This window comes from Parasteatoda tepidariorum, chromosome 4 (assembly GCF_982258835.1).
Source record: "Parasteatoda tepidariorum strain Cologne lab strain chromosome 4, Ptep-v5.0, whole genome shotgun sequence".
Taxonomy (NCBI): Eukaryota; Metazoa; Arthropoda; class Arachnida; order Araneae; family Theridiidae; genus Parasteatoda; species Parasteatoda tepidariorum.
This window is the reverse complement of record NC_141758.1, coordinates 87,931,649-87,953,348: the sequence shown is the minus strand read 5'-3', so window position 1 is coordinate 87,953,348 and position 21,700 is coordinate 87,931,649. Positions and strand designations below refer to the sequence as shown.

The 21,700-nt window shown below is 29.4% G+C and overlaps 2 protein-coding genes across 3 annotated transcripts in view; one reads left to right on the top strand and one right to left on the bottom strand.

Moving 5' to 3' along the window:
- LOC107454107 (uncharacterized) overlaps positions 1–3,767 on the top strand; it is a 70,644-nt gene extending 66,877 nt beyond the window's left edge. The window contains exon 7 of the mRNA XM_087161567.1: positions 2,983–3,767. Coding sequence (XP_087017693.1) covers positions 2,983–3,714 — 732 coding nt within the window. The 3' untranslated portion in view covers positions 3,715–3,767. The remainder of the gene's footprint in view (positions 1–2,982) is intronic.
- Positions 3,768–5,318: 1,551 nt separating this feature from the next.
- The window catches only part of dor (vacuolar protein sorting-associated protein 18 dor), a 35,108-nt gene continuing 18,726 nt past the window's right edge, over positions 5,319–21,700 (bottom strand). For both annotated transcript variants that reach the window (XM_087161563.1, XM_087161564.1), the window contains exons 18-29: positions 20,977–21,070; positions 20,811–20,884; positions 19,648–19,803; positions 17,744–17,881; positions 14,855–14,989; positions 14,687–14,768; positions 14,049–14,176; positions 12,180–12,301; positions 10,677–10,794; positions 8,613–8,759; positions 7,205–7,263; positions 5,319–5,536 (exon numbers count right to left, since the gene is read on the bottom strand). In XM_087161563.1, the coding sequence (XP_087017689.1) occupies positions 5,473–5,536; positions 7,205–7,263; positions 8,613–8,759; positions 10,677–10,794; positions 12,180–12,301; positions 14,049–14,176; positions 14,687–14,768; positions 14,855–14,989; positions 17,744–17,881; positions 19,648–19,803; positions 20,811–20,884; positions 20,977–21,070 (1,317 nt within the window). In that variant the 3' untranslated portion in view covers positions 5,319–5,472. The remainder of the gene's footprint in view (positions 5,537–7,204; positions 7,264–8,612; positions 8,760–10,676; positions 10,795–12,179; positions 12,302–14,048; positions 14,177–14,686; positions 14,769–14,854; positions 14,990–17,743; positions 17,882–19,647; positions 19,804–20,810; positions 20,885–20,976; positions 21,071–21,700) is intronic.

Here is a 21,700-nt window from a genome sequence, read left to right as displayed (position 1 = left end):
AAAAAAACTTTTTTGAAATGTATAAAAACATTAGGAGGCTGTCTGCTTACAAAATGTTTTTCAGTTAAAGACTACATCGTGTCATCTAGAGAGAATAAAGAAAAAATAAGCCTCCAGACAACTATAAGTTCTATACTCGAAATTAGATTATTTTCAAAGTGTATTTTCCCCATGAAGCTTTTCAATTTGAAATTATTTTTTTTTTCAGTTATTGATTTAGAAAAGTTAAAAACGTTATTTACTGAATTTATTTTTATTTTTTTATTGTTTACATGAAAGTACTAATATTTTTTTGTTAATAATTTTTTTTGATAAAGCCGCGGTTTTAGTAGAAATCAAACCAAACGTCACATGAAGAATGCATACAAGTTAACATTAACGTAACGTACTTATATATTCAGAGAACATGCATGCGTTAAAATAAGAAATTTAAAAAAAAAATTTTAATAAAATTTTTTGAATTAAAAAAATTTGCAGAAAAAAAAAAATCTCAAACTTTCCAACAAGCTATGGATACGTTATAAATCGACTTAGTAGCTACAGCTATATTAACAAAAGTGGTGTCTAAGTATAATAAAGTGGCTACGTGCTACAAAACGACGAGATTACTTAATGAGCCACTTGGTGGGAAACTGTGGATTCAGCGTTTCTATTTCGATAACGGTATAAAATTATAGAAAAAATAAATAACCAAGTTGTTAGGTCATCAATTTTGAACAAAACAAAAAAAAATGTAGATAATATTGCTAAGAACAAAACAGGATAACAGGTTTGCTCATTATTGCCGAAACCGAGGAGTGTTGAAACAATCTATAAAATAAAATAAAAATAATAATTACCATAGGATACTTCTATTTTCAAAGCCTAAGAAAGACTTCAACATCAAAAGAAAGTTACCCTAGTGATAAATATTGTTTTTCTTTCAAAAACCGCTTTGACTAATCACAATATCGGAAATTGCGAATTTCAAAAAAATGTGCATTTTAGGTCATTTGTTTTTAGTACAGTACAGAACCCGTTATCCGGAAATCAGAAAACCGGAAAACCAAAAAACCGGAACGAAATTCGATAAATTTTCCCGCCATTTTTTAAAATTTTTTTTTCCTCATAAGATTTTACTTTCTTTTTTGAAAGATGTTCACCTTACCATCATTTTGGAAATAATCATTAGTGCATTACTTCATCGTTTTTTCTTCTTTTTAAGATTATTTCCAAAAAATTTTTTTAGTTGGGTTTAACAATAAAAAAACGGCTTTTTGTGGCGATTCCGAAAACCGGAAAAATCAGTTATCCGGAATCGTGATCGTTCCGGATAATCGGTTCCCTACTGTATTAGTGTACAATAACAGCTGTGTGTGTACTTATAAACTTTCTAATTTACTTTTTTTATATATACCGTTTTCTAGGAAATATGTTAACTCTACAGTCTGTGTTACTGGTCTTATCTTCTAGCTCATAGCAGCTTTAAGTAAAGAATCTTTTACGTTATAACAAAATTCAATTTTATACTTGATGCTATTGCTTCATAATTTCTTCGATATTGTTTCAAATGACTTTTAAAACATAAGTTATTTAATTTTCAGTTAAAAACTATTGTAAACAGTCTTTAAAATAACAATACAGCCAGTCAATTTACATTCAAGCGACACCAACATATATATTTTTTTGACAGTTACTTGTATGCAATATCAGGCTGGGATAGCCTGTTTAGTAAGTAGGACGTTGGGCTCGCGTCCGTGAGAACGCGAGTTCGAATCCCGAAGGATTCCCGGGTATTAAATGGTGACTGGTATATGTTAAATCTGTCGGGGTCACAAAGTCCTCAAAGTTCCCATAACAAATCAATACCTCTGGCGGAACTGAATTGGAGATTGGTCGCTCTCTGGTTCGGGTCAAAATTACGATCTGTATATGAATGGAGAATGATTGGGTCCTCCCTGTAAAACGGACTGTGACGTGTGTGTGGCTGAAGTCGTATTCTTGGCTATATATAGCGCCACTGAAAAACAATAAACGCACCCTCTGCTTTAAAACTTAGCTTGATTTCCCAAGCAGTCTTGCTGGTATCGCCATGCATTATCAATTGATATTTCACTAAAAAGAGTTTTATTTAATGACTGTTCTTCACATGCTCAAAATTACAGAACACGACCAGCCGAAACTTCAGTTGAAAGATAAATGTTAAAAACACTATCAAAATTCCTTTAGCAATCGAACAGGTTCTGATGCTTTTATTCCCGCTCCCTTCTCTGAGAATTTATTAGAGTCTTTATTTTTCTCTTACTTAAAATATTAATTTGCACTAATTTTTTAAATTTCATTTTGGAGAAGGATTCTAAAAATATACTTTAAGGGTTGTCATTAAATAATACCCAGTATGTTCAAGTAAATAATTTGCTCAATATAAAGAGTTTTTCTACATAATGTATTTCCTTGTTGTTGTTGTTGCACGCCCCCATTGGCAAGCAGTGCTACACCAGGTCTATGACGTTATACACTCTCGAAAAATCCAACACCGTGAATGGATCATCTGCTAAATCCTGCTTGGTGAGCCCCAGGCACGCGAGGACGTGGTGAGGCGAAGCCTGGTCTGAAGAACAGTTGGTACAAAGTTTTTGGATCCTTCTGAAAATTTCATTAATTTAAGGTGACCACTTCGAAAGCGGGCAAGAATAGTTTGTTCCTATCTATTAAAACCTTGGGCCAGGGAGCTTCCAGTTTTCACTTCAAACTCACCAGAATTACTTAAATGTGCCGTATTTCATAAGATATTAATATTGAGTTCAGAAATTATCTAATTTACTTCTTTTATTGAAAACAAAATTATCCGTTTGAAAATATCGCCTTGCAAAATAAGCTGTAGTAAGCAGTTGTAAACTTTCTAACTGGAATTAGAGTAGGTATTGAGCTCTAGATTATTATTGTTTACCTTTATATTGAAAACAGAATCCATATTAAGTGATAAATTATATAATATTTCAGGTATCTCAACCACGAGCATCTTTCTACATGGGAACTAGACGCCTGAGTGGAGATCAAACTTCAGAGATAAAACCACAAGCAAGTATGGGACAGACACCAGCAAGTAGAAGCTCATTCACCACTACAAAACCACTTCTACCACAAACCAAAGTAACTTCATCCACTATGCAACCAAACACTTTGGCTGCCACTAGAAGATCATCACTGACTTCGCCAAAACCGTTCACAGCTGCTCAAATGAGGAACGACAGCTCAAGCACTCTACATATAGGCGACACAAGCCCACCCGTTCAGAGTGGTCCAACCAGCCCTTTCAGTTCCTCTTGGCGACTGAAAACTCCAGAACCACCAACACGAGAGAAATCGCCAACTGTGCCGGAAAGAACCCGAACCAGCAGCTTTAGTGCTTTAAGCAAACTAAAACCACCTGAAATTAATACAAAAACTTCCTTCTTTAGTGGAAGTAACACTACAAGTGCTATAACAAACAAAAAACACTCCTCGAGTACTTCTGATTTGTATAACTCAAACGTGTTTCATTCTAGTAAGCCGTCATTAGTGTTGGATGATGCATCTTCGAGTGGAAAAAGTGCCATTAGTAGTGTCAGTGCCACTCCTGCAAGCAAACTTCCAAGGTATCAAGCCTACTCTGGATGGCAGAGACGCAGCTCTCTAACAAAAGAATCTGAACAGAACTCTACAGCAGGAAAGGACAAATTAAGACACTTTTAATTTATAAGCCTTATAGTCTAGTCTGATTAAGAAATTAAAGTTTTCTCATATAACTTGATTCTTTTTTGTGCACAAAAAAACTTTTATTGAGAACTGATAATATTTATTACATAATTGAAATGAATGAAATTACTTACTATTCTCAGCAAGAATGCAATATCTCCAATAAGAAGAAAACAGAGATATTGTCTTCTTTCTCAAGGCCAAACAATCTTTGAAATAAATCTATCATAACTAAGTTAAGTGAAATATTTTTTTGGAGAAAAAAACCAGGTTTAGAATGTATAGAGTTTACAAAACAACTTGACTGAATAGATAAAAGTTCTGAACTTATCCAATTAAACTTTTTCGAACTTTTGCCAATTAAGGTGTTAGATACTGGTAAAACATCAACTCTGCGAAAGTTGAGCTCAATATACAGGGTGTTCCAAAATTATCTTTACATCACCTGGCTTGAAATTGATTACAGACTGGAAGTGCTTAGGGCTACCAATGGTGCGCATGTTGAAGTGTACTAAACAACACTTTATTAGTTGCAGTAATACATGCAAAAGACAGAATATAAATATCTTATTTATTTTTGAAGTTGTAAAGAGAATTTTGGAACACCCTGTATATGCTTTTATTTTATCTTTTCAAACTAAATTACATTCGATGCAAAACATTAAAAATCCACCACAAAAACAAGCAAATACTATGCACAAAAACCATTAAAAATGAGTAAGAATCAAATAAATAAACCCCCAAAATTTTTTGTGTGTATTATATCTTCATAAAGACTGAGCAAAAAAAAAGGAAGAACGTATAAACTTTAATGCTTATTTACTCAAATTCATTAAAATGTCCCTTAGCCAGTTCTTCCACTAAGATCTTCATATATTACATAAAAATATGTAAAAAAAAATTATTCTTAAAAGTAGAATTTAATAAAAAAAAACTCTTGACTAAAATCAGTTTTTATGTTTTAAAAATGAAGTTATGTACTAACTTAACATTTTAGTCACTGTCAGCATTAGAAAAGCAAATATCAAAGGATCTGTTTGCTATAAAATTAATAAAAAGTCATTAGAGCTTTACACATTGTCCTTCCTTCACTGTACAATAAACTGTAGTAAAATTTCATAGAAATAATAAAATTTAAACACTTAAATCACAAAGAACTTATTCGCTTAGAAATATTTTTTTTAAAAAACACATAAAAGCAAATGTATACAGAGTTTGTTTTCTATAAATTAAAATAAACTATAACAAATTTTTTTTCTTCAAAAATGATTAAAACTCTGGAATGTTGCATGTGGTTAAAATATAATGAAAAATCAAAACACAACAATTGTATTTTTAACTTAGTTACTAGCAGTTATGAAAATACTTTATTTCATATTAATTTAAACTTTAAGTTACATACTCCCTAATTTCATATATAAATCAATTAACTAATATAATTTAACCATAACAGGAAACAGTTTTGTAAAAACAAATTATGTTCCAGTCAAAAGAGTTTTAGAAAAACAAAACATTAACTCTCAACTATAACTCCAATTATAAAATTGATTCATAGTTTACCATACTAAATAATTCACAGGGAAAAAGAAACATGAATATAGTAAGATTAAATAAAAAATATTTATTTATAAAATAATCACAGTCCAGCTGCTATATACATATATTTCATTTTATGATGAATTAGAAAGTTTTTTTTTCAATCCATCAAATCAAGATAATAATTTTAATTTATAATTATACATGAAATTAATCTTGCTACTCCCAGCTTTTCAAAATAGAAGAATATTCTGACATGTTCAAAAAGGTTACATCAATCGACCTACAAACAAATTATTGAATATTAGCTCAATTAAGTAAGTTTTTATGTAAATAGTGTTCAATAAAAATGTCTTAAAAAGTAAACAATAAAAACAATGCAGCATAATTCTATTAAACTATGTTTAGTATATTTTATGAATTCATTTTAGTTAATATACATGGCATTTCACGAATGGCACCTTTAATATACATTTTAAAAACACTATGTAAAAAAAATATGCCAAAAAATACACTCATTAGGGGTTACAAATTAATGTTTAACTCTTTCAGTACAAGCACCATATTTAACCGACATCCACTCGATGACCTGTAGGTATGAGTGCCATATTGAATATTTAGCAGACATTCACACAATAATCTGTGTATATGAGTGTCATATTTAACTGTCATCCTCGGAATTGCTGGAATGTACGAACGTCATATTTAACCGGCATCCATATAATGATCTGTGTGTACAAGCATCATATTCAATCGGCATCCATACGATGCCTGTGTGTATGAGCGCCATATTTACCAGGCATCCCTGTGATGACCTATGTGTACAAGCGCCATATTTAGCCGGCATCCATGCAATGACCTGTGTGTACAAGCGCCATTTAACCGGCATCCATCATGCAATGACCTGTGTGTACATGCGACATTTAACCGGCATCTATTCGATGACCTGTGTGTATGAGCGCCATATTTACCCGGCATCCATGCGATGACCTATATGTACGAGTGCAATATTTAGCCGGTATCCATACAATGACCTGTGTGTACGAGTGTCCTATTTAGCTGGCGCTAGCAGGATGTTTTATAACCGATCCAATCTGCTTCAAATTGTGACGAGTTTATACTTCAATGACCTATATTGGATTAGACCACTAAAAGTATATTAAGAATGTGCTTAATATGCTTTGTAAGTCAACAGCATTTTTATTTATAATCTTGCAAAATATTCCAATATATTGCTATGCAACAATAAGAAAATCCTAACTTCAACTTACTGACATGCAATGCACACTTTCTGGAAGAGTGCACCATACAGTAAGTTCATTTCAGTGGGGCAAACTGGTGTAACAAGATTATTAAGGGAGGAAAAAATGAATTAATTATAAAAAGTTGATGAATTATTTTTGGAAGCGAAATTAGAAACTTGAAAACCTGTTTAATTTCCTGAGGAAATCAAGAAGATGTCAAAGGTTGTTAATAAAATTTTCTTTGAATTTCATTTGGCAATAAATAAGCAATTATAGTGAGTTCTGGAAGCTAGAATATTAATTATAAATGTATAGTTAGGATACACACCTAATCATTCAACTTAATACCCTGAATGAAAAACTGTAATGTAATTTTTGATAAGATAAATTTTTGTCACAAAGCTTTCTACTCTAGCACTTTTGGCAAGGTATAAATTTCAAAACTGATAAATGTGTTAAAAATTTAATGTTTTGTTTATTAATTGTCAAAAATTAATTTTTTTAAAAAAAGAAGAAAAAAAAGACGGTTTTTAAATATAAATATATAACCCTAATGTACATACTTATTCAACTTCCTTTTGGACAAGGATTGTTAAATATATATATATATATATTAAGCTTGGTGATTACAAAGCACTTTGTATAGTAAATCATAAATGTTAGATAAAATATTTTGCTCACTAGATTACAATGGATAAATAACTTACCTAATCATTATATCACCACAGTATAAGCATTCTGAAGCAACAAGATCATCAAGTTCAGCCTTAAAAAATTAAAAAAAAAAAAAAAAAAAAAAAAAAACATTTATCACATTACGGAAGTTGATATTATAACTGTATTTTTATTAAAGTAAATAAATAAGGAAAACAAAGCTCATTATCATGAGTGTCATCACTGAGCCAGTAAATAACTATTATATTTAAAAATAATGCATAAGAAAAAAATTACATAAAATATTCTCAAAAGAAAATATTATAAAGCCAAATTCCCAGAAGTTTAAAGAGAAAAACTAGATGATAATTGGTTAATGTGTACAAAATGAATAAACATCGCATCTTAAGAAACTGCTTCTCTCCTAATCTCTGTTGTTGTAGTTCATTTACGTCACACTAGAGCTGCACAATGGGTTGGTGACAGTCTGGGAAACATCCCTGAGGATGATCCGAATACATGCCATCGCAATTTTGATCCTCTGCAGAGGGAATGGCACCCCCGCTTCGGTAACCCGACGACCTACATGCGAAGTCTAGCACTTTACGGTAGAACAGTTTAACGAGGACTAATACCGCACACCTTCGGTCCCTACACAGACTAAACCAAGTGGTCACCCACCCGCACACTGACTGCAGCCAGTAATCCCTGACTTCGGTGATCTGCTGGGAATCGTGTCTTAACGATCAGTCCACTGCGGGACCACCTAATCTCTGAATTTAGGTAAAGTTTTAGATTATCCTTTTCACAGTGTTTTTTTTATCTTTAACTAAAAGAGATTGGAATTGTTTTAACTGTTTTAATTGAGTCAATATATGAGTTTCAATTACATGCACAAGTGTGTAGCTTAATTAATACTAATTTCTTAGTTCTGGACTTTTTTTTCAAAATGTCATACTATGGAATTCCCTCAATTCAATTGCAAATAAAAGGAACCAAAAAATAACTCTAAAACAAGTAAATAAGCTTTTGAACACTTAAGGGGAAAAAATGCTGCCCATTTTTTTCACTTTGAAAACAATTTATTACATTTTCACGTACTGTAGTTTTATAATGAGAGATTTAGACTTAGAGTTTGGGCAGCTCTAACGAGCAGGGCACATCAACCAGAGGTCTATTGTACCCAAACCCTAAATCATGATTAGCATGAAAGCCCTATAGCTGAAATAAAATTCAGCAGACACCTTACAGGAACATTTTGCAGTTCCCAGGCATTGACACAATGCTGCACTAAATGCTCAAATCTTTGAGCAGAATAGACCTCACAATCACAGAGTATGTGTCGTGATGTCTCTTCTTTATAATGGAAACTCTTTAATAACTTTCTGTGAACTTATTCTTAACACTTTCATCGACAAAAGCAACAGTAGTTATTTAAAAACTTCAAAAAGAAATTCTTACAGTTAATTTGTCTTTAGTGCTAACTGATGCAGACATTAATGATGCGGAAGATATAGAAGCCGAATCATCTTGTCCTACCAGTGCAGCTAGTTGTCTTTGGAGCTCTGTAATACGGTTCTGTTTTGTTGGGGGTAGATGGGGTTGCACCTAAAATTTTCAAAAAAAATAAAAAATTAAATTTCAATAAAAAAAAACAACATTTAAATTTTCAAAATTTAGACAATAAAATGCTAAGAAAAACCTTGATTTATTGCGTAAATAAAAATTGAGTATTAGTTTCAAATAATTGAATGGCTGGTAAAGGTAACCAATTAATTGCAGCATTAATATAAAGATGAAAATAAAAATAGTGTGAGTACCTAATATTTATAAAGCCAATATAAATTTATGTCTAGCAAAGACCTGTTTGCCATGCAGCGGTTAAGGAAACAATGTCTAATGAGAAGAAAACAAAGTCCATAATATTTTTTTACCCTTTTAAAAGAAATAGAAAAAATTATCAACTATTTGCAACAAAAAGCAGGAGTCTTAATCCTGATTTAATCACACAACAGTATTGTGCTTGCCTGAACTTGAACATGTGAGCAATTAAAACCATGAAACTTAGAAAACATTTTAAAGCAGTAGATTATTTAAATTAAATCATAGATATGGAAAAATAACAAATGCGGGTCCTATCAGACTTTAAACTGTACGCAGAGCTCATTCTAGGCAGGGTAAACAGGGCGCAACATACTGCTGCCCTTTTAGTCAAAACAATCCACCCTGTTTCCCCCTGAAGTTAATTAGTGCCTTGATGTAATAGACTTTATGCCCTTTTTTTCCTCAACCCTTCTTTATTTTTCCCCAAACACTACAATGGATTTCCTAAACTTTTGTTATTTTCAACTCTTTTTATTTAGTTTGTCATTGTCAATACATAGATTTATATGGGAAAGGAAAAATAGCTATCACACCTCTTGTTGCACTTGTCTTTGAAAGTTTGTTACTTCCACTATCATTAAATCATAATTATTATTAATCATTTTGATTATTAAATCATAACTACAAACACTTAAAAACATGCATTTATTATTTTACTAATATATGCATGCATTTGAAATAAACTACTAAGCTAATTAGCTCATTAACTCGATATATATGCTAATTTATTAATAAAAATTAGTAATTAATATGATTGCTTCGCTACTTTTAGTAAAGTAAAAAAAAATTCTTTTACTGATTGACAATGGAAAGAGCCATAGTGACCATAGAAAGAAATTGCCTTTTTAGAATAATAATGCCCTTTTTTTAAACTTTTGCACCCTGCCCTTTTTTCTGCCTAGAATGAGCTCTGACTGTACGAAAAAGTAATAAAATAATAAATCTGAAAATTAAGAAATTTACAATAAGCATAAGAAATTTAAATTAGATTAAAGAATTTAAATGAGATTAATTAAAGATGATCCGTGCAAATAATCCTTTTTCGAAATTTGTAACAGATTACTATACATTTTCTGTAAATATGTGTGAATACAAACAGTTACGAACTGTTTCAAAGGTATATAAGTCTTTTTGCACACGGTTAGGGTTCCATATTACCATCTTCATCGAGATCACGTATTATTTCTGTAGCTTATCTGACCATTTCTTGAATTAACACCACCATAAGTTTCAACATTTTCATCAAGTGATGCATAAACCAGCTGTTTTTAAGCATTTTCCTCTAACTCTAGCAAATCATCATTTTCTTCTTCATCATTGGTATAAGGAATTACTGTTATTGTTTTCCTTTAATATTTAAAATTTTTTCAACAATGGTAAATTTTCTAAACGATGGAAACAGTAATCTGCTAGTTTTAAAAATGATCTAACTGGGTGTTATTAAGATTATAAGCATAACACATGTGAAAGAACTGTTGAAACAAGACCTTACACGTGAGAAAACAATGCGGGAAGGATGGATGAATGGAGATTTGACTGTACTTATAATTGTTTTAATATTTATAAGGAAGTATAAAAACATTGTATAATATAATTTATATCACATAATAAACAAGAATGAATTATTTAATATACACTCACTTCGGAAACCATACAAACAGAGTGAAAAACATGCTTGCAAGGGAAAAGATAAAAGGAACGTCCCATAATGGGATAACCACAGGAGGCACATTTTTCTTGAGCAGTTACCATGTTAAACCTAAGACAAAACATAATTTAAATGTATATTTTACATAGCTTTTAATGTAATATTTTTGTAAACAATAATTTCAGTCAGCAGAATTGCAGCTTATATTTCATCATAATACAAAAATCATAAATACAAAAGCATAATACAAAATCATTAATACTGCAATCATAAATACAAAACAATTGTGGAACATTTTTTATTAGTAAAAGGTTACATATAACTTTTTTATTGTCAAGAAAATATTAAAAGCAATTTAAAACGAAGAAAATGCTTTAATATATCCACTTTTACAAATTTTGGGATGTTTTTAACAGGGTGCATAGTCAGATTTTTCATCAAAAATAAGCACCTTTTAAGTACTTTTTAAGAAATCAAAAAATAATTTTAATCACTTTCCAAAAAATAAAAAAATCATAACTAGGATCTGTGCAGCAACAAAAATTTTTTTTTCTATCCTTTTTAAAGTTCTTCATTTATATACATAAAATTAATAAAATTCAAAAACATTTTCAAAAACTTTACACAATCATGATAAAATAACTAGTTTCTGATAAATACTGCAGAGAAAATTATAAAAATCATGAATTTTTCGTAATCAATTTGGCAAAGAAAAAATCTCTTCTTAAAAGATAAAAATTAAGCACTTTTTACAAACACCAAATAAAAAAAGCACCTTTGAGGGCTTTAAAAAACGTAAATCAAAAATAAGCACCTTTAAGCACTATTTAAAAATGCTATGCACCCTGTTTAACTATACTATCATTTAATTTTCTGCAAACTTAATAAAGTGCCAAATTTAGTCATTATAGTTCAACTTGAATGGAGAAGTTGCATAACTTTATACCTTATTAACTCGGTGATAAAGGGGGAGACTAGATCTGGCTTTTCAAAATAATTTTTCCTCTGTTATTCAGTGGAAAAGTAGAGTTACAACAGGAAAATTTTTAGTACAATTTTGTTCAAAGTTCAGATGGTAAGGAGGTAGAAAATTTGAAAAATATTATGTTACACGTCCAATATTATTGCTTATTAAAGAAATTTTTTTAGAGAATTGTATTTACTGTAATAATTTGTGTATTAGTGAAATGAATTATTTTAATGTTTAATTTTTTTAAGTTGTACAAAAGGACAATAGTATTTTTGACAATACCAAGTATAGAAAAATTTGAATTTTCTTACAGATCATTTGAAATACAAACAAACAAAAATCTAATCCTCGGCTATGATCATAAAAAAAAAATTAGCCCGCTCAAAGTAATTACAATTATATAGGAATACTAATCATGATACACAATTATTGTTAATTTTAAAATCTTCAATCTAAATTTGTAATTAAAACTTTCACAATGTGTATTTAGTAAAAATATGCCTATGAAAAAGTAAAAATTATATACTTGTTTCGAAATGTTTGAATTTCAGTTCTAATTTCTTGAGTACTTTGAGTTGCAACTTCCATTTCTTCTTTCAGACCTTCAATATGCTGGTTGTAATCATGTAATGACGAACAGATTGCATCCTAAAAATAACAAAAGTTCTGAATTACTATTAAAGGAAAATCTAAAATTGTTATCACCGAAAAATACTAAACTTTTCAGTGACAAAATATAGTTAAAACTTAAACCCTACATAAACTAGCCATTATGCCTCATATGCACTATTTTTTAAAAACTATTCAACTATTCACTCCCTCTGTATTAGAAACAATTCTTAAAGGGTAAGAAAAGTAATGTTTTTTTAATGAAATTAAAAATATTAAAAAAATCTAGTCAAATACGAAATTTCTGTGACCTAGTGAGAACAGTTTAATATAGTTAAAACTCAAACCAGACATAAACTAGTCATTATGCTCCATGCACTATTTTTTTTAAAAGCTATTCAATTGCTCACTCCCCCTTTATTAGAAACAAATCTTAAAATGTAAAAAAAAGTAATGTTTTTTTCTAAAAAAATAATAAATTAGTCAAAAATGAAATTTCTGTGACTTAGTGAGAACAGCTTATGCTGATAAAACAAATATAGTTTATTTTTAATAAAATAAAAGTTTTAAACTTCTTTTTTGAAATTATGTTGATTCCACTCAATTGAAGTCACAACCACCATAATCTCAGGCAAGCGAGATAGATAAATGTAGTGGAACAAAAAAAATATTTGTCTCATTTCTATTAGAATCCTGATGCTAACTTTGATAGTAAATTTTTATTACAAGATCTTAAATTTGTGACTCAATCTATGGCATGTAAGAGAATATTTTGTGGGAGTCACCTTCTCACTTCTTGAATTAAAAATTTCTCCTTTTATTTGTTCAGAGAATATTACGGGTTATTCAAATATTACAAAAACACTAAACGGGGGGGAGTTGTTGGGGATTTGCTTATTTTTACTGACTAGGGGAGAGGAGGGGTATGAGCAGTGCTAACATAAGACATTAAAATCCCCTTATTTTCAAAATTTTTTCAAAAATAAAAATATTTAACAAAAAAATTACACTTAGAAAAACTTCAAATGTGGAATAAAATTTGAACTTTGGAAAAGAAAATTCGGAAATTTTTTTTGTTGCCTATTTCAGGGGTTAACAGTTTTAAATACAAAAGGATTTATAAAGAATATTATACTCATAAATATTATGAAATAAATTAATATGTATACATCAACGTACACTAAAAGGTTTATAAAATAAACTAGGCAGTGGGAATAACAATTAACGTACTTAAGCCTGAGAGGGGAATTGTGATTTTTTTTTTTCATAAAGGGGGAGGCTGATATTATGAAAAATATGCTTACTTAATATTTGAATGACCCCTTATAGTTGTTATAAAATACATGATTGTTTTTTCGATTGTTTATGCATGTGTTATAGTTAACACAAATATTTTATTTATGACTTCATTTCAAATTATTTTAGAGGTAGAATAAAATAAACTTTTGAAAACTATGTGTTCAATCAGTAATTCTCCAATCCCATAGCTTTAATAATTAGGTTTTTATAATTATATTTTATAATTAACTTTAATATTTATAGCTCAGGCAAAACCAACAGGTAATTGTAAATGAATTTAGTTAGATGGCTGTAGAATATTTAAGCATTCTGCACATATTACTGAGAAACTGGACGTCATTAATACGGTCAAACCTTGTTAAATGACCACCTCCAAACTGAATCAAATAACGAAAAACAATTTAAACACAATCTTCTAATGATCAACATTTGCACAAATGAGGACCAAATAATTAAAAACAAAATATTTCCCAAAATGGGTACATACTTTAAAGTGATCGATGGTGACAAAATCTGGAAAAAATGGTAGGATGTCTTCAATTTTGATAAGATCACATTCTTGCAATACTTCCATAGCTCTTTTAATGTCATTCTTTTCTTTTACAACATGCTTGGCTAAAGTTTAAAACAGAAAGAAAAAGTAAAATTATCACAAAATCTGTTAGTTAGAATCAAGAAAGACACAATACACTAGAAATATACTATATGTGCAAAGGCGGAAATAGCAAAAGAAAATTACATAAGAAAATAAATAACTAATGCAAAAGAAAATAAATATTACAAAATTAGTGCAAACAAATAGTAGTAGATAAAATCAGTTATATACAGCAACTTCAACTAATGCATTACCACAGGAAAAGCATAATAGATTTGGTCAACAATTAATTTTTAGAACAGTTTGATTATGATAATTTTCTTTAAACTATTATATGAGGAAGATTTAAAAGTTTGGTTTAAGTATATACTAAAAAAAACTCTTCAACGTCTATTAGCTAACTAAAATGCATAAAATTACTGTTATACATATTAAAATAATGAAATTCATATCTTTGAAAGGTTTCAGCACTATTTAGGGTTCCTGAAATTTATTTTAGATATCTAAAACAAAGCCAAATATTTTATTACCAATTTTTAACCATAGTTTCTTGCGCAAGTCATCATTATCTTCAGGACGATCAGCATTTTGTTTTCCCAACTCTACATCAACCTACAATTAACCAATATTCATAAAAACAAAGTAAAATACATAGAAAGAGATATACATATATGAAATGTATTCAGAAATGCACTCACTTTCAGGGCCAAATCCACAGCTTCTTCATACAATCCCATAGTTGTATAAATGTGCACACAAGCTTTCTCCAAACCAGTAAGCTCTGAACAAATTCTCAATGCATATTTTTGATCATAAGGAACATCCGATTCATCCTATAAATACATTCAAGTATTTAAAATAAAGGTTTGTTTACTGAGAGAAGGAACTTTACCAGTAGAACTCTAATTCGATTGCTTCTAATATTCTGAATTTACGAAACTGTTTTTTATTTCTAACTATTTGTGGTTTCAGGTTAAAGGAAGTTCCTGTTCCCTAAAATATTCTATTTAAATTAAATCAAAATTTCAAGTCCATAAACTTACCGAAAATCTAAGTTTCCAAGGTGAGGAGAAATTCTAAAATATGAAAAGCTCCATACCTATTTTTCCCAAGGCCCCACAAAGTCTAAAAAAAGCTCTGCCCCTCACTATGAAAAGGTAACTGATTCAAGAGTTTTCAAAGTAGCAATCTTTGCTGAAAAATTTGCTTGGGTGTTTTTTAGAAATTTATTGAACAAGTAAATGAAAATATATCTGAACACATGATCAACTTACTTGAAAGAAATTTTAAAATCAATTTTTCGAAACCGACAAATATTAAGGTATAGCCTAAGTAACTGAAAATTTATTCAGCAGTTGCCAGTTTACTGTTATGCATACATCACTTACAGTCTACGTGCAAATAGATCAAGATAATTTAGCAAACCAATTTTGTAATTATTTTATGCATATATCAAATCGTTTTAGGAATTTTATTTAATTTAATCTCCTTTTAACCCTCTGAGTGTCAGTCCTGACTTTTTCTAAACTTTCAGATGTACACTTTCATGCATCAAAAAATCAATTTCTCAATATCATTGAATTGGAAAATAGTGCATATCAGGAAAATGTCTGTACAATTTTACTCAGGAACTCAATGCTTGGAAGGTAAAATTTGTTAAATTTTTGAAAACATGAAGAATTTCAAGGATTATTTTCTAAAAAACATTTTAAGTAGGAAATTTGAGAGCTGAGAAATTGAAAATATAAGAAAAAAAATCAAGTTTATGATATTCACCTAAAAACTAGAACTAGGATTTATGGACTTATGCTTTCTCGTCTCCAAGTATTGATCAAAGCAATATTTTTATGTATAGACTAAATTTTTATTTTAATTTCTTTCTTGAAAATGAGAAATTTGATACACATTTTCACTAAAAAAAATTTTTTTTATAAAATGTTCTCTAAACACAACACTATTTTTTTCTTTTTTAAATTCTTCTAACATCAAAAAAATAAGCATTGAGTTGAACTTCAAAATAATAATTTTCATAGTCACCACACTTAAATAATATATTATACATAAAATCATTGTCACATTATATATAGCATCATTATTAAAATCATTATACGGTAGGGAACCGATTATCTGGAACGATCAGGACCATTGCTATTCCAGATAATTGATTTTTCCGGTATTCGCTACAAAAAGCCGTTTTTTTTTTATTGTCAAACTCAACTAAAAAAAAAATTTTTGGAAATAATCTTAAAAAGAAGAAAAAACGATGAAGTAATACACTAATGATTATTTCCAAAATGATGGTAAGGTAAACATCGTTCAAAAAAGAAAGAAAAATCCTGAAATCTTATGAGGAAAAAAAATTTTTTTTTTAAAAAATGGCGGAAAATTGAGCGAATTTCGTTCCGATTTTTTGGTTTTCCGGTTTTCTGATTTCCGGATAACGGGCTCTGTATTGTACTTTTTCTTAGGCACTATGACTGGTTACCGTCCAAGGCTGCCTTAGTTAGTTTACCTCATCCAGATCTATTTGATGATATATTTCTCTATATATTAACTCCCACATCCTTTAACCACTTCTCCTATTTATCTAGCCACCCTGTTTTAGGTCATCCTCTTTTTCTTTTTCCCTCTGGTATATGGAAGGTTATTTTTTTAACAAGATTTTCAACACTACATTAAAATACACATCCTAGCCTCCTTATTCAAGAAAGCTTGATCATTTTTACCATGTAACATGGAATATATAATCACGTTTTAGTAGTGGAGCATTGAAAAATCAGATAGGGGAAGTAGGCAGATATAGAATTGAAAATCATTATATCACATTCTATACTCTGTTGCAAGTTAAGAAAAGACCATTGTGGTACAGGATTCAAATAATCATCTGCGACTGCATATAGTTCCATTTTATTTTGTTATCAAATTATAAAAATATGCTTTCAATAAAATTTAAAAGATTTAAAAAGTCAAACCCGTCAGGCAGATATTTAATTCATGCTATCTTTTACAATATAAATTATAGAATTATTAGAAAAAAGGGTACAGCTTCTTAGTCTTACTTGGAACCCTAAACATGTTGACACATTTCAATAAATAAGGAGAACATTCGTTCTTGAAAAGAAACAAATATATGACGTTACAAGAGCAATGACTTTGATTGGACCACTGAAAATGATGCGTCTTATGTTGACTTGCTCTAGACAAATAAAATGCGAAATAAAGAATTCTGACCTTTGCTTTGCAGTAGAAGAAAATCATCTGCAAGAAACGGTATTTATTATTCCTTCATTAGTTTCTTTAAATGCGAACAGAAAGTATTATTTAAATATGACACAACTCTCTAATTTTATTGGGAACAAACAATAGCTCTTATTCAATAACTTTTGCTTCCTCATTTCATATGATTAAAAAAAGCAAGCAACAACCAAAAAAAAAAGGCTGTGCAATGTCTTTTTAAGAGTTTTTGATGTTGATATATGTTTGCGCTGGGAGCTTGATATCCATTTGTTGTGCACTTAGATGCAAATAGGGGATAATAGTTTTTTCTTAACTTGTTACAAAGTAAAATCAAAACCATATTGTTTTACCTGTTGCTGCAAATATGTCATAAGCTTTTCAGTTTCTTGTAGACGGGCATATAATGTTAATAGATAATTATGAATAGCTTGATCTCTGACTCCCATTTTATCAACACAATATTCAAGGTATCTTATAGCTTCATTACCCTGAAAAAAAAACATATTAAGCAGAATATTATTATTTATGGTGACAAATGCATCACTATTTAAAAAAGAATGTCTGCAAAATTTATGCAAGATTTAGATTTTGCACTATTATGAATAAAATTTTCACAACAGAAAGAATAAGATAGCTGGACAACTGACAGTTTAATGTTAAAATATAAAAGGAATACTACATGAATGAAGAATATGTTTTCGTTGTCGAGTCATTCCCCAGTGACATTATGTCAATGAAACTCAACTACATGTATGCAAAATATTTACTGAAAATTACAATAAAATGACATGTGTTACATTTTCAATTTTTTAACTGAAGTGATTGCAATATTCTTATTAAACTTTACTTTTGAGAGAGTGGTAACTTTGTTGATGTTCCATAAAAAATAAATATATTGTTTTGTTGTGTTTGTTTTTTAATTGCTTGATTCTTTTAGCTAAGAATATCTACTTTATCAAGGAGAATCTGAGATAAAGATAAAGTGAGTAGCACCAGCAATATTTTGAATTAGATAGCGCACTTTTATTTTATTTGTCATTAGTTAACAATTGTTTTTGATAGTATGTTAAAGCATGAATATGCACAAAAACTCTGAGTTCATTTATCCCACATGCTTTTCTAACATAATCCTATAATGCATACTTTATATATTCATAAAACAATTCAAATTTAACCTGTTGTTATTCTTTTGCTTTAAATATTAATTTCCTAGAGAGCAAAAAAATTAAATGATACCCATACAGGAGAGTTGAATAAATATTAATTACTACGAAAAAATTTGTTTCTTAGCTTACAAATTAATTTAGTTTAGATATAAAAGCTATAGAGCTAAAATTTTATATAAATAAAAATAAATATCAGTTAAAAAAAACTAACAATTCTAATAGTTCTTCTGTCTTCTATTAAAGCATGGGAAAATTCTTCAATTATATTTCTTAAAAATAATGCTACTTAAACTGTTTTATTTAGCCAGCCATGATTTTCTTTGGTGAGAATCAAGAATTAGTGAGAATAAATAATTAGTATAATCAAAATTATACTAAATTTTTTGGAGTATAATCGGAGTTATCGACCATGCCAACCTTCATCTTTGAAAAGGCCCCTCGTGATTGAATCAAGTTAGCATGTCTTATATACCAGTGAATTGATGTTTAATATTCGTATTGGTAGTTACGCCACAAAAAAAATCAGTACCCCCCCCACCAGAATTTTATCAAAGATAGAATTTGATGAACGGTTTCCTTTTAGTTGCTGTACTTGTGAAAGAACGGGAGAGCTGGAATTAAGATCACTGGGTTTTTTTAGTGCTGAATGTGAGAGGTGTATTAACTTCACAGACGTGGACGCTCCTGTGTTGCCTTTAGCAGTCGAATGTATGCTGGTCGATGGTGTGTGTATGCTTGAGACGAGACTGAGCAGCAACAGAGTGAGGAGGTGGATGATGTCGCTATCACAAGTAGCAAGTCAACTGTTCAGTGTGGATCATACATCGAAGTAGGCGTTACTGCGTGTACAAATCACGTCCGGGTCACCAATGTGGCGGCGGAGTTATCGACCATGCCAACCTTCATCTATCAAAAGGTACCTCATGATTGAGTCAAATTAGCATGCCTTACATACCAGTGAATTGATGTTTAATATTCGTAGTGGTAGTTACGCCACAAAAGTATTATTTTAGATGCACACAGTAAGTTTTATCAATCTGCAGTTAAAATACACCAGAAATAAGAAAATAAGTTTAAAATTATCCTACCAATCTGGGATCATTATTGCTATCAAACTGGACTAAAGCAGGAATCAATTGAACAGGGTTTAATCGACGATCTTGGGCAATCCAAGCATCAACAGTTTCTTTTGGATTAGTTTGCATCAATGCAGGCGAAAACATGTAAAACAACTCAGGACGGCTCTGTAGATCATCAAGATTTTAATAAATAGAAATTCAATTTAACAGCAAATAAGATAATAATATTTATATACAAAAGAAAATAAAGGCACAGCATTTTCAGGTTTGTCATTTTATATAAATAGCAATGAGGGAAAAGTAGTGAATATATGAAAAAAAAATTAAGGTAAGGAAAAATAAACAAAAAAAAAATAATTCCCATTTATAAATGAACATATTGAGATAAAAATAAACAAAAACTTGATGGCATTAATTGAATAAAGAACAATTTTAATAAGAAAAGAACTAATGCTTAAATCTAAAAAAAAATCTTTTTTTTCTCAGCCAAGGAAACAAGTCATAGAAAGTTACTTTTTTGTTTAAATAATAATTTCAACAGTAATATGAACACTTAAAGATAATTATACATTTGAAGAGATAATGATCAGGAAAAAAGAGTCAGAGTTCTGTTTTAGGATATGATAAATTTTAAAAAAATTTTCAATCAACAAAGTAAGCCTCATCTATAAGAAAAAGAAAACATATTTAATTTATTTGAAGGTTTTATTTTATCCTAAATTTTTCAAATAATATGCAAAAAAAAATTTTTTTTTAAAACAATACACAGGTTGATTTTTTATAAAGATGCACAGTATTTTTTGCTTATTTCATTTTTTTTACAATATTACCTTTTACAGGATTTTTAGCATTTTAATAAAAATATCTTTTTTATAAAATTGAAAAGCAATAAGTATTTTATATTACACTTTTTTATGCCTTAAAACATAAGAAACAGAACACTGATTGAACACTAATGACTTTCAATTAATAACACAAAATAAGTTTATTGCAGTATTTTAATAATTATAATACAAATTACCTAATAAGTTTCTAAAATATAAAAATCAGTATCTCATAAGAAAATGCTATATAATGCTAGAAAAGATGTTAAGAAAATGTTAGAATATTATATGTATATATTTCAAGTAAAATGTTTTAACAAAATTTAATAAAGTTAACTGTTCACTCACATGTTCTGTTAGGACCAGTAAAGCAGCTCGATAATTTTTATGTTGTAAGTGATAAAGTATAACTTTTTCAAAATCTATAGATAAAAGAAAATATAACTAATTTTCATCATCATATCAAAATGCAGTATTAATATCGATATGCAATAGATTGAAATTTTAATCATACCCTTCATGAGATTTGTGAAATATATCAGGTTTTCTTCATCTCCATGATTAGACATTAAATTATACACAGCACTTCTATTGTTGGAAATGCATTCCTAAAAACACATATGTATATTGTACTCAGGATACATATTATTTGGGCATTATATACAGTAGAGAACCAATTATCCGGGATGCTCGGGACCATCGCTATCCCGGATGTCTGAATTTCCCAGTTTTCTGGATTGACCAAAAAGTGTCATTAATCGATGTTTTATCGAACCCGAATTACAAGGAAAAAGTTTAATGCATAAAGTTAGAGAAAAAAGAAAGGTACTCCTAACTTTAAAAAAAAAAAAAAATGGTAGAAAAATAACAATTAAAAGAATAAAAAAAAATTTGCAAGTTTAGAAAAGGAAAACAAGTTTAAAAAATACAAAATTCTCGTACTTATTTTTTAAAAATAATTACAATTCCTAAATTAACTAATATAAACAAAGCCAATGGTTAAATAACGCAATATATTTCATACCTAATTATACGGGGAAACATTAAAATAAAAGGAAAACTAATTAACTAAACAAAAACACTTGAAAATTATCGAACCGAAACAATAGTTAAAAAAGGCACTAGCATAAATATTAAAACCCGGAACAAGGCACGATCAACGGAATTTTTTAAAAAAAACTAATGATAAAATTTATGAATAAAAAGAATTAATTTATTAAGTGCAAAATTTATCGTGA